Source organism: Phocoena sinus, chromosome 12 (assembly GCF_008692025.1).
Source record: "Phocoena sinus isolate mPhoSin1 chromosome 12, mPhoSin1.pri, whole genome shotgun sequence".
Taxonomy (NCBI): domain Eukaryota; kingdom Metazoa; phylum Chordata; class Mammalia; order Artiodactyla; family Phocoenidae; genus Phocoena; species Phocoena sinus.
Window position 1 is genome coordinate 51,445,212 of NC_045774.1, and position 14,318 is coordinate 51,459,529.

General features: G+C 39.0%; 1 protein-coding gene across 1 annotated transcript in view; it reads left to right on the top strand.

The window, feature by feature from the left end:
* Nucleotides 1-14,318, top strand: part of SEC63 (SEC63 homolog, protein translocation regulator) — a 65,200-nt gene that overhangs the window by 11,227 nt on the left and 39,655 nt on the right. The window contains 1 exon segment of the mRNA XM_032650869.1: nucleotides 10,649-10,748. Coding sequence (XP_032506760.1) covers nucleotides 10,649-10,748 — 100 coding nt within the window.

Below are 14,318 nucleotides of genomic sequence, written 5' to 3' on the forward strand. Positions count from 1 at the left end.
TGTAGTGTTTAAGGTCCCAGTGGGACATACATCCTTGTGTGTTTTTTTTTTTAATTAATTAATTAATTTTATTTTTATTTTTGGCTGCGTCGCGTCTTTGTTGCTGCGTGCGGGCTTTCTCTAGCTGTGGTGAGTGGGGGCCACTCTTCGTTGCAGTATGCGGGCTTCTCATTGCAGTGGCTTCTCTTGTTGCAGAGCACAGGCTGTAGGTGCACAGGCTTCAGTAGTTGTGGCTCGTGGGTTCTAGAGCGCAGGCTCAGTGGTTGTGGTGCCCGAGCTTAGTTGCTCCGCGGCACGTGGTATCTTCCCGGACCAGGGCTCGAACCTGTGTCCCCTGCATTGGCAGGCGGATTCTTAACCACTGCCCCACTAGGGAATCCCCATCCTTGTGTTTTAAATTGCCATTTTTTTTTTAAAGCTAGTATTTCTTTACTGTAACAGTATTTGAGTTTCTCTATTTCTTTTTCTCTTGTTTTGTCTTAGAAATAATTAACCTTTGACTTGGGCTATGGATTATCACTTGAGATAAAGGTGAAAAGAAAAATAGAGTGGTAATGGTAGAGGAATGGATGAAGAGTAAGGTAGCTAACAGAGTAGCTGTGTTGTTGGCTGATGAGATGGCAGGGTAGAGAGGACCCTTTAATAGGGTCTTGGGTCATATTTGAGGGTATGCTAAGGAGACATAGCATCCTTCTCAGGGACCCACTTGCAGCACACTATAATTCATTTAGAATTCTCCACTATCTTGCACCTCTAGTTCAGTTTAAGAAATGTAATTTGAGGGACTTCCTTGGTGGTCCAGTGGTAAAGAATCTCCCCTGCAATGCAGGGGACGCAGGTTTGAGATCCCTGGTCGGGAAACTAAGATCCCACATGCTGCGGGGCAACTAAGCCTGCGCGCCACAACTACTGAGCCCGTGCACCTCAACTAGAGAGCCTGCGTGCCACAAACTATATAGCCCACAAGCTGTGGAGCCCGCGCCACAACTAGAGAAGAGAAAACCTGCACGCCGCAACTAGAGAAAAGCCCATGTGCCGAAGCAAAAGATCCTGCATGCTGCAACTAAGACCCGATGCAGCCTAAATAAATAAATAAAATCTGTTAAAAAAAAAAAAAAAAGAAATGTAGCTTGAAATGAATCGTTCCTGCAGTTGAGACTCCCCTTCTTTCCTTAGTATTATCTTCTGGCTTAGAGACAAATGGCTCACAAAAACCCCTGTGTCCTACAGATATGAGGGATGGTTTGCTTTTCTTTTGGATCTTGACACTTCTATAGCAAATTGAGCTAAAACAAACAAAAAAGAACTGGTTTACCATCCCCTCCCCCTCAAATTTATGTGCTACATTGCCTTGTCCCACACTCTTTAATACTGAAGTCCTTGTGGCAGTTTTATTTGTAGTACTTTTTTTTTTTTTTTTTTGCGGTACGCGGGCCTCTCACTGTTGTGGCCTCTCCCGTTGCGGAGCACAGGCTCTGGACGCGCATGCTCAGCGGCCATGGCTCACGGGCCTAGCCGTTCCGCGACATGTGGGATCTTCCCAGACCGGGGCACGAACCCGTGTCCCCTGCATCGGCAGGCGGACTCTCAACCACTGCGCCACCAGGAAAGCCCTGTAGTACATTTTTTTAAAATAAATTTTTATTGTTTTTTTTTTTTGTTGTTGTTTGTTTGTTTGTTTTGGGCCATGCCGCATGGCTTGCGGGGTCTTAGTTCCTCCACCAGGGATTGAACCCGGGCCACGGCAGTGAAAGCGCTGAGTCCTAACCACTGGACCGCCAGGGAATCCCTGGTCTGTAAACTTCTGTTTCAGAAGTTTAGAGGTGTCATCTAATCAGTTGTTTTTAGCTACTCCTTGTTCTTAAATATTTTGACTTGAATTTCTTCGTATTACCTTTTCTGCTTCGGAGATATAGTCTGGTCTGGTTAAGTTAATGAGAATAGGGACATAATATATTTTAGCTGCTTTTGAAAATTGTCAAGGCAATCTAACTATTCTTTGATTAGGAAAGACAGTTAAAGTGATGATGTGCACAGGCCTATGAATTTAAACCTGGGCACAAGTCTCATCTGTATTCTTTAGTGGTTATTTGCAATTCCTTTGGTACCGTCTGTAACTTTGGGCAAGTTACTTAACCTCACTGAGCCTCAGGTTTTTTTGTTTTGTTTTGAAGTATAATCATACATACGTACCCCCAGGGTGGTTGGGAGGTCTAAATGAGGTAATTAAAACATTCAACAATATTTATTAAGCACCTACTATTTGCCAGGCATTATGTTAGGCAATGGAATATGGGAGTGAACAATATAGACAGGATCCCTGCTCTCTTGAAGCTTACATCTTAGTGTGGGGGCGATGATTGACATCTAAACAAATAAACAAACAAAATCAGATAGTGATAAATACTGTGTAGAGAAGTAGAATATTCAGAGAAAATTTTCCTGAGAAAGTTTCTTCAAGCTGAGTGACAAAAGGGAGCCAGCCATTCAAAGATCTGAATTGAGTGGAAAAGCCTGTTTCAGGCTGGGGAAACAGTGTTCAAAGTCTTCAAGGGAAGAAAGAGTTGGACATATTCCAGGAACAGAGAAGACCAAAGTGGCAAGAGTGTGGCAGGTGAGGAGAAGAATCAGGGATAAAGTCAGAGAGGGAGCTGGGATGCTGATAATGTCTGTAAGCCTGGTACGAAGCTTAGATTTTATTTTAGGTGCAGTTGGAAGCTATTGAAAGTTTCTAAGCAGAGAAGTTGACAAGGTCTCCTATTTCTTAATGAGGTGAAAAAAGTTTTTTGGTAAACCAGATACGACCAGGATGAAGTCGTATCTACTTAAAATATTTAAAAATCATATACTGTAAAATATAGTACTTAAAAATACAATTTTATCCCCTTACATTTTAGGAAACAATTATTTTCAAACTCCTCATGTATTCAACCTCAGTGTCTTTGTGATCACCAGAGCTATTTTAGGAGTCATCTAACAGTTTTTCAGAATGTATATGTTTCATCTGCGTTTGTGATATAGCACTTTTGGGCTCTGAATATGATACCATCACTGGAAATTTTATTCCAAGCCACAAGTGCAGTATTATATAACAGGTGTTTGATCATCCTGTAAGTATATATTTTTAATCTCCATAATGTAGCCACTTGCTAAATTTTTCAAGTGGTCTTTACAAAGGTTGCTTACAATGACAGCTTAACATTTGTAATTGTGAGATATACCCCCAGGGATAATTATGGAATATCTTAATATTTTTGCCTTCAGATGACCTCTGAAGTGTGCTGAACTACTATTAATTGAGATTGTTGTGGGCTTTCTTCCTCCAGCTTTTTTTTGTTGTCTGGCTTTTTTCTTCTTTTAAAATAATCAAGCTCCCCAACCTCCCCCTCCCTCAAGGTGTTCATAAGTACTCAAATATATAGTGATTCTCTTTGCCTGAAGGATACTTGTAGGGGAATGGAAAAAGAGAATTGTTGCCTTATCACCTCTGTTTATTCTCCCAACCTTTCCTTTCTTCTCCCTGTGTCCCTGGTCTTCAGGCCATATCATTCAGCTGCTTTCCATGACTCCACTATAGCCATGTGTTTTGATGTGTGTGTGTTTAATATTGTCTCCAGTGGGGAGGTGCTCTTGGCATCTAGTGGGTAGAGACCATAATGCTGCCAAACTACTCTAACACACAGGGCAGCTCCCCACAACTGTTACCTAGTCCAAAATGTCCATAGTGCTGAGCTGAAAAACTGCTCTATAGTACTTGTTTCAGTACTCTAAAGGGAAAATAAAATTGAGGTGGGTAAGCATATTGTATAGTTGTATGCTGCTGTCCAGTCAAGCACCAGCTGAATCTATTTGAACCACTTGGTTTGTATTGGTTTGTACTTACGTTGCACTTATATAATCCTTAGGCATTCCTGAGAATAATGAACTTTGGTTCTGATGGGGTGGTTCTACTCTGATCCAAACATTTTCAGCTGCTTTCTGGGTTTCCTTCTCTGTTGCCAGGGTATGCACAGAGGGGTAGGTGGCAACTGAACCCAGGTTTCTGAAATCCTTCCAATTTAGGTAATCTGTGATTGTGTGCACTGGGTGGTAGTGATGGTGAGTAGTGTTTAGTTAAGTGTCTTATCTATCCCAAATCCAAACAGTTCTGACCTGGCCTTGAGAATGACACACTATGGCTAACTATTCAGATTCAGGTTAAGAGCATAACAGAAGCTTTAGTTTCTCTTAGTCTGTTTTGAGATTAGGGTGACTAGGTAAGCGATAGTTTTGGAGGTCTGGAGCACTGAATTCCCAGTTTTTCATTTCCAAATGATCATTTTCATGCCTTTTTTTTTTTTTTTTTTAACATCTTTATTGGGGTATAATTGCTTTACAATGGTGTGTTAGTTTCTGCTTTATAACAAAGTGAATCAGCTATACATATACATATGCTCCCATGTGTCTTCCCTCTTGCGTCTCCCTCCCTCCCACTCTCCCCATCCCACCCCTCCAGGCTGTCCCAAAGCACCGAGCTAATATCCCTGTGCCTTGCGGCTGCTTCCCCCTAGCTATCTACCTTACTACGTTTGTTAGTGTGTATATGTCCATGACTCTCTCTCGCCCTGTCAAAACTCACCCTTCCCCCTCCCCATATCCTCAAGTCCGTTCTCCAGTAGGTCTGCGCCTCTATTCCTGTCTTATCCCTAGGTTCTTCATGACATTTTTTTTTGCTTAAATTCCATATATATGTGTTAGCATACGGTATTTGTCTTTTTCTTTCTGACTTACTTCACTCTGTATGACAGACTCTAGGTCTATCCATCTCATTACAAATAACTCAGTTTCATTTCTTTTTAAGGCTGAGTAATATTCCATTGTGTATATGTGCCACATCTTCTTTATCCATTCGTCCGATGATGGGCGCTTAGGTTCTTTCCATCTCCGGGCTATTGTAAATAGAGCTGCAATGAACATTTTGGTACATGACTCTTTTTGAATTTTGGTTTTCTCAGGGTATATGCCCAGTAGTGGGATTGCTGGGTCATATGGTAACTCTATTTGTAGTTTTTTTTCATGCCTTTTCTATTTTGAAGTATTCTGGGAACCAAACTGCACTATTACAGTGAAACGTGTTTTCCTGTTTTTTTAAATAAAAGAACAAAATTGTCCCAACAACGAGTGAGCCAGGGTCATCACATTGAGGTAATATATTCTCAACTAGCTGCAGAGAGACTTTGGGTAGCTAGAAAACTGCTATATAATGTCTTCTAGACTTTTTGGGGTATTGAATATAACCTTTTGATTCTTGGTACTATTTTCTTGGACCCCTTAAGGGATTTAGGAATAGTTTTTAGGACTCACTGAATTTTAGAAAGAAGTGTGGTACATTTTTTTCTTTTAAGTAAATTATGTTATCTCTATATCATTTAGCTTTATTAATTTTAGTAATCTATTTTACAAGGTATATTCTAAAATTTATTTCTCAGTGATTTTTATAATCCTCAAAATATATTGATATATTTATTTGAACTGAAAAATGAAGTCAGACTTTTTTTGGACCAAGTTTGGTTTGCCTAATTGGTTTAACAGTGAGGACGGCCTTTGTCAGTTAGGTTATGGAGCATGTTTTTTCTATAAATTGAATAACTGAAGATAATCTGCAACTTCCAAGTTTTGAAAAAACATACTTAAAGTAAAAGATAAAGCTATTTTACCTAACATTGTGCCATATTGACAACAGTGTACTTTTTATTTTTAAAACTAAGTTTCAGTGTTTAGAGTTTCAACTCTTTGAACGTATGGGATATTTACAAGTTGCTTATAAGTGAAAGCGTAACGGATATTTTACTCTTATTTTAGTAGTTTATCAATTTGTAATATTTATGTTGCCTTGATAACACACACACACATATGGATAAAAGTAGCAGCAGAAATTTTAACACATAAAAAACCTTATGGATGTGTTAAACTTCACTGTGGTAAAATTATTGATGTTCTTTGGTCATGCGTGCCAAAGCATTTGGAAGTGAAGTGTCTTGATGTCTGCAACTTATTCTAAAAAAAGGGGAGAGGGAGGGAAAGAAGGAACTAGAGATAAAGCCAAGAGTTGCAGAATGTTAATAGTTGGTGGGTTTAGGTGAAGGATATTGTTCATTGTAATATTCTTTCAACTTTTTGAAGGCTTGAAAATTTTCAATATAAAAATTTGGGGAAAATAGTCACAGGGAATAAATAAAACAAATTAACTTGAAGAAGTATGTGTCAGTATTATAAGAAATGACTTACCAGGATAAAAATATATTACATTAGGATAAAATTATTTGGGGGAAGTAGAATGAAGAGCTTGTTCATAAATTTCTGTAAATGGATGATGGTGGATATGAAATTGCCATTATGATTTTTAGATTTCATTGGTACATTTAAAAGCAATGAAACTATTTTATTTTAAAATATCAACTTATGTTAGAAACAACATCTTTTGCAACTCTTCAAACTTATGGTGAAAATTTTAGATGTCAAATTAGAACTCTACAAGAGGGTAGATGATTTTTTTTTTGTGTGTGTGTGGTATGCGGGCCTCTCACTGTTGTGGCCTCTCCCGTTGCGGAGCACAGGCTCCGGACGCGCAGGCTCAGCGACAATGGCTCACGGGCCTAGCTGCTCCGCGGCATGTGGGATCTTCCTGGACTGGGGCACGAACCCGTGTCACCTGCATCGGCAGGCGGACTCTCAACCACTGTGCCACCAGGGAAGCCCAAGGGTACATGATTTTTAAAAAATTCTTTTGTAGTAAGCAGGCACACAGATTTGAAGACCGGATCTGGCTAACATTCTTTCAGCTCTTTAGGTTCTAGGACTATGGTGCTAAGGGTTCACTCAGTTATACTACAGACTGACAGATCATTCTGCATGACAGGTGGATATGACTGTTTTAGCAAAGGCACTGTATAGCTTGTGAAGCACAACCATAATAACCTGCCCCCAAGCCTGGACTACTCCCGTGGACATACAAACTTCATGATTGCTGAGAGCAATCATCATATGTTATTTTTTTTTAAATCACAGAATTGTTTTATGACCTTGTAATTTCCCTTTTCTATAAATGTGAATAATTTCTTTTAAAACTATATTATAAGTTAATGACATTACTTAGGTAATTTTTGCTGGCCATGAAACTAGTAATTCTATAAACTAGAAGTTGATAAACGAATTTCTTTTTATTCTAAGTGTCTTTAAAAAACTCTCAAAGTACTTTACTTTTTTTTTCTTTTCCATTATGGTTTATTACAGGATATTAAATATAGTGCCCTGTGCTACACAATAGGACCTTGTTGTTTATTCTATATATAATAGTTTGTATCTGCTGTTCCCAAAGTCCCAATCCATCCCTCCTTGTGGAAGGACTTTACTTTTTTTTTTTTGTGGTACACGGGCCTCTCACTGTTGTGGCCTCTCCCGTTGCGGAGTACAGGCTCCGGATGCACAGGCTCAGCTCTGCGGCACGTGGGATCTTCCCGGACTGGGGCACGAACTCGTGTCCCTCACATAGGCAGGCGGACTCTCAACCACTGCGCCACCAGGGAAGCCCAAAGGACTTTACTTTTGGTAGTTACTTTGACTTGAGGTCGTTAGTATAGAATTTTGGAATGTGTACTATGAATATTGAGTGGTGCTGGATATTACTGTGTTACTGTGTAAACTATACCCCATAGTACTTACTGATTATTTAAATATTCTGCTAAAAGGTTAAGATATAAATTTTGGATTGGAAGAGTGAGGCATACAAGGTGTGTGTATACGTTGTGCAAGACTTTGGGGGCTGAAAACCATGTGTACTTTCTCTGGACAGAAACGTTGGGAGAATATTATTCCTTTGAATAGATCAAGCCATGTGGTTAATAGAGACTTCAGCATGTTCTTATAACATGTTTCCTTGGTTTCATACTTAAAATGGGAGACTTAATTTAATGAAATCCAGATTAAAAAATCACCCGTGGTGTTTTCAAAAGTGTCCATAATTTAACTGAAAATCAGAAAACTTACATTACTACCATTTCATTTTCAGACCTACTCAAGTTTTGTCACTTGTCTCAATGATGTTCTTTATAGCAAATGATTCATTTCAGAATCACACATCATCACATTTAGTTGACATGTTTCTTTAGTCTCCTTCAGTCTGGAACAGTTCTTCAGTTTTTCCTTGACTTTAAAGATCATAGGCCAGTTATTTTGTAGAATGGACCTGAATTTTGGTTGTCTGGTATTTTCTCATTATTAGATTCAGGTTATGTATCTTAGAGAAGAATTTCACAAAACTGATTCTGTGTTCTTCTCATTGCATTCTGTTAGATGGTATATGATTGCATTTTGTTTCATTGCTGGTGATGTTCACCGATCACCTGATAAGATGTTGTCCACCAGATTTTTTGTATTAGTTTCCTATCATTGCTGTAACAAACCATAACCTTAGTGGCTTAATATTACACAAATTTATAGTTTTGGAGGCCAGACTTCCAAGGGTGGTTTTACTGGGCTAGTGATTGTGTTGGCAGGGCAGGTTCTTTCTGCAGGGTTTAGAATAGAATCCTTGCCTTTTCCAGCTTCTGGAGACAGCCTGTATTCTTTGGTTTGTGACCTCTCCTTCCATCTTCAAAGAACATCACTCCAATGCTTGCATTGTTACATCATCTTCTCTTTGACCCTCCTGCTTCCTTATAAGGACCCCTGTGATTATATTGGGACCACCCAGATAATATAGGATAATCTTCCCATCTCAAATCTTTAACTTAGTCACATCTGTGAAGTCCCTTTTGCCGTGTAAGATAATATATTCACTGGTTCTGGGTTTTAGGATGTGGTGGACATCTTGACAGGGGGCAATTATTCAGCCTATCACACTTCCACACTGTAAAATCATTCTTTCCCTTTTGTAATATTTTGTGGGAAGATACTTGGATCTCTGGTTCCCATTAGCAGAGAATGCTATTTAGAAATCAAGATCTGGGTGCTAGGTGTGCTCACTGCTATTGAGATGTCATTGTTCCTAGGCTCACTTAATAGAGAATGTGTATGTATGTGTATAGATCTACATCTATATTTCTATATTAAAAGATATTAACTAGTTCTTACTCATATCTTCAGTTCCACTCTAATACCACAGAGTTAATTCATGTTTTCTAATTTTTCACATATGTAACTCCCTTCTCTGACAGTGAAAAACTTACTGCAGTTATCCTTAATATATTAACTTACTTGATAATTCTCCCTGCATATTACCAGTCTCCTTTTCTGCCACCACCCCTCCCCCTACATGGATCCCTCTTCACCACACCTGTTTCTGATACCTCCTGCCACATAGCTCTCATGTGGATTCTTTCCTGGAAGCATGGTGATAACAGGGTTGGTGGGCTTCTTATATGGCAGCTTTGGAACATTCTATTATATGCAAAGTTCTTTTACTTACCTGAGATCTCATTTAAGGACTTTGGTTTTTTAATATTGTGAAAAAATTTTTATTTAGTATTAAGCAGCTGGACTCAGTTGAGATGATCTCAGTTTTGTTGGCAACATCCAAAGCATCATAGTCAGTAGCCAGTCGAACATACCTTCTTCTCTCCATCAGCCCTCATCAGGGTGTTGACCTTGGCCATGTCAATGTTGTAGAGCTTCTTCATAGACAGTTTGATCTGGTGCTTGTTGGCTTTGACATTCATAATGAACCCAGGTGTATTGCTGTCTTCTGTCTTCTTCATGACCAACTCCCAGCTCAAGGGGAACTTAATGATGACATAGTGGTTAAGCTTGTCGCTCTTCCAAGGATAAACGGGCTGCCTTCGGGGTGTCTTGAGCCACCCAGAAAGTGGGTAACATGCAATCTTCTTTTCTTTTATGGATGCTTTTTAGCACTGCCTTCTTGGCCTTCCAAGCTTTTGTTTTTGTCTTTGGCTTTGGAGTGGCATGGGCTTCTTTCTTTGCTTTCTATATGCCATCTTCATGAAAAGGTAGATTTTTATTTTAAAACTTACCTAATTTTTTTTTAAACTTGGGAGAGTTATTCAAACCAAGTGATTGTGGTGAGCTTAGTAAAACAGTATATGATATGTTGGCTTTGGTTTAATTCCTTTTTAATTGAATTGCAGATTTTTCCTGGGGACTAAAATAATACCTTTTGTTATAACTCTTATATAAACCTATTTTAACTTCTTAAGGGTTTGGGTGACTTTTCCCATTTAACATAATTATTTTCATATTTGAAGACTATCATTTCTGCTTGGCTTCCTTAATAAAGTGCACGTTCCAACTATTTTGCATTTTTTGTTACTTTTATAGCAGAAGGGAAAGGAGGAGAGAATTTCTCAGAAATTACTGATTATATAACTAAATATTTTGGGTTCAAGTCAGTTTTTAATTTTTTCAGTTAGAAGTTAAGTCTCACATGAAAAATGATTGCCTAGTAGTTGAATAAAATTTTACAGATAGATCATTTGTTCTAAGTGGTAGAAAATTTAGCCTATCTTGTGAATTTTTCTTAAAAGTTTAAGTAGAGAGTACTTTGTTCCAATATAATATTAACATGATAATGAAGGTTAGTATGATTTTAACTCTGGTTTTGCCTTCACTGTGGAAATCGTTGAACTTATCACCTTATTTTTCTTTTTTTTGACAGAGCAAAATCGATTAAAGAATATCAGAAAAGTATATGGAAGATGTATGTGGTATCGTTTACGGTTATTAAAACCTCAGCCAAATATTATTCCTACAGTAAAGTAAGTAATTGATTTCAATAAAAAACATACTTAGTGCTTACTCTTTGCTAGGTATCATATAAAATAGGGGTATAATGATGAATAAAAACATGTGTTTGTAAAGAAATTGTAACCTTAGTAGGGGTAAGATGTGATTAGTAAATTTGAAAAGTCTGAACAGAGTGGTTTAGAAGTTCAAAAGAGAGAGAGTGTACTTCTGACTTGGGGGAGGAGGGGAGAAAGAGAAGTCAAATCCTGAAGGAAGATCTTGTATATCTTGTGTCAGGATTTGAATTTTGTCTTAAAGACTATGGAGGAATCTTTAAAAGGTTATCGAAAGCACGGAGGTGACAGGGTCAAGTTTGCATTTCATGGTGATTGAAGTTTTTGAGCACATACTGTGTGCCAGGTGCTGTGCTAGGATTTTATATGTTATCTCATTAGTTTTATGTTAACTTTAAGGTAGATATTTTTGCTTTTTCTCAGATAAGGAAACTGAGACTAAGAAGATGAGGTAACTTGACCAAGTTCATGCCCAAGAGGTGGTGGAGTAGGGACCTAGTTACCCTTTATTTTTGCAGGGCCATTTGCTTAAACAGGCCATTAGCATGTTTAATTAGAGTAGGTGTCTTTGATTTTTTGAGGCTGTCGGGTAATGCTGGTTAGCCTGGGCTTTGGACCTTCACCCTAAGTCACCAATTTACAGGTAACAGATGAAACTGAGGGGAAGTGAAAGAGCTGCCATTATTGGAGGACTGTATCCTGTGAATTACCTACATATATCTATCCAGGAGATAGAAGGGCAAGACCTAGCAGAGGATATTAGTAAAAGTGGATCCAGTTATTTTTAAAAATTGGTTTAGGGCTTCCTTGGTGGCGCAGTGGTTGAGAGTCCACCTGCCAATGCAGGGGACACGGGTTCGTGCCCTGGTCCGGGAAGATCCCACGTACCGTGGAGTGGCTGGGCCCGTGAGCCATGGCCGCTGAGCCTGCGCGTCCGGAGCCTGTGCTCCGCAACGGGAGAGGCCGCAGCAGTGAGAGGCCCGCGTACCGCAAAAAAAAAAAAAAAAAAAAAAAGAAAAATTGTTTTAAATGATGATGATAGTTTTCAACATATGTGCCTGGATTAGTTCTTCTGAAGAGGGAGGGAAATCTTAGCTTTGGTGTTAAGAGTTCTTCAATGGTGTGAAACTAAAAGGCAAAATTAGTGTTTACAAGAGTAGTTTCATGTTCACTATGTATTCCTTGCTATTCTCATTTTTTGTTTTGTTTTTTTAATTTATTTATTTTGGCTGCATTAGGTCATTATTGCTCACGCGGGCTTTTCTCTAGTTGCGGCAAGCAGGGGCTACTTGTCGTTGCGGTGCGTGGGCTACTCGTCGTTGCGGTGCGTGGGCTTCTCATTCAGTGGCTTCTCCTGTTGCGGAGCATGGGCTCTAGGCACGCGGGCTTTAGTAGTTGTGGCCCGTGGGCACAGTAGTTGTGGGTCGCGGGCTCTAGAGCACAGGCTCAGTGGTTGTGGCGCATGGGCTTAGTTGCTCCATGGCATGTGGATCTTCCTGGACCAGGGCTCAAACCCATGTGCTGTGCATTGGCAGGTGGATTCTTAACCACTGGGCCACCAGGGAAGTCCTTGCTTCTCGTTTTAAATTAAACTTTTATGAGGCAGCAGGCAGATATTTTTGGCTTTCCAGTCTCTTCTGTTTTGGGCCTTGGTCAACACATTGTGGGTATCTGAATCTCAGTTTTCAAGAAAAAAACCCAACTTTGTGATGTTCTCTTTAATAATTAGTAAAGAGATTTACTTAAATAGAAGTACAGATTAATGAATGTTTAGATAAGGAAGAATTAAATAATACTGGTAAAATTTTAGATAAGGTCAGGAACCATCAAAACCTTTTTGCTACTTAACCTTGAAGCATTCTTTCAAAATTAAGTAGTCATTGTGTAATACTCTAATTTCTGGAAGTTGCTTAAAAGAAAAAACACGAGACCTCAACTTAATTACTGAAGCCGTATGTAGGGAAAATGTTTGTCTTTTAAGAGAGACCAAACATGTTTTTAAAAAATTGGGCACAGAGTATGATGTAATCTGTTATGTTTCTACCTTTGGTGTGGCTCTCAGGAAATTAGAGCGTGGTTTTATTGGTTGTGGTAGTTTTCATCAGCCTGGGGATTCTGTCATTAACCTCTTCTCTCTTCCCTTTATTCTTTGGCTCAGAGAGCTAGATGCTACATGAAGAGCATCTAACACAGGGTGTAGTGTGTTTTAGGTGTTTTGTTCCCTTTCTCTTCTACCCTTGTTTGCTTTAAAATTTTACTTTAGTGGTTTTCAATTTTACTTTTATCATTGTTTTTTGAGCTTTGTAGCCTTTTGGGGAAGTTCACAAAACAAAATGTGGAGTTACTAAGTTTGTGTGGAAATAAAATATATTTTCAAGTGTTCTTTAGCATATTGAGGGTATTAGCAAACTTTGGGTTTGAGTCAAAAGTTACTGTTTTAAATTATTTTCATTATTCATAAAATAAGTAGTTATTGTGTGCTATGTATGTGTCAGGTATTATACTAGGCACTGACATACCTGAGTAACAAGTACTAACAAGTAAACAAGTGAAGATAATAGAGTTTGGTAAGGGTTGTAAGGGGCGGGGAGGGTGTGCCATGAAAGAACAGAGGGAGGGCTCTTAACTGGCATGAGATAGAGAAGATTTCCTTGTAAGTGAGGTCCTAGTTGAAAGCTGAGACTTGGGTTAGAGTTACTAATAACAGCAAATAGCTACCATGAATTGGTTGTTTACTATCTGTGAGGCACCTTTTAGGGGCTTTACATACCTAATCTTATTTAATTCTCAGACCCACCCTAAAAGTTGGAAGTTGAATTGTAAAAGGCTAAGCAGCTTGCCAAGATCTCTAAGTTAATAAGTGGTAAAGTTGGGATTTGACTTCAGGTAGTTTTTGCTCCAGAGCCTATGTTCTTAACTACCTCTCCCTAGATAGCCAGGTAAAAGTGGGAGTATTCCAGGTAGGCCTCCCTCTTCGTCTTTGGGCATACAGATAGTATGGAAAGCAACTTGCAGTATTACGCCCTTAATAAGGTTTAGAGCATTAATTTGGTCAGTTAGAAAGAAATTTGCATGTGAGTGCCATCTCTGTTTGTTACTCTGAGGTTAGTCAGAACTGAATAAGATCCTGTCCACGTGCTCAAGGAGTTTGCAACGAGCCAGAGGAGGAAGTTCATGGTTTGTGCCTCTTTGTGTCTGTAACCATGATCTCCCCATTGATCATCTTAACAAGGGTTAAGGATTGCTTCTTGGAGGATACATAATTTGAGTTGAGTCTTGAAGGATGAATATAGTTTGGATACGCAGCAATGGGGAATGGGAATTCTAGGTTGAAAGACCCAAGAGAGCAAAAGCATAATGGTGGGAAAAGCTTAGGGGACTGTGGGATATGGGGATTTATTTTGTTTGAAATACTAGAGTGATAAAAGTAAGGAGGTAGGTTGGAACTGGATCCTGGAAACTCCAAATACACACATTTAAGCTAGGTTCCTATCAAGAGAGCTTAAACACATGGAATGTTTTCTTTCT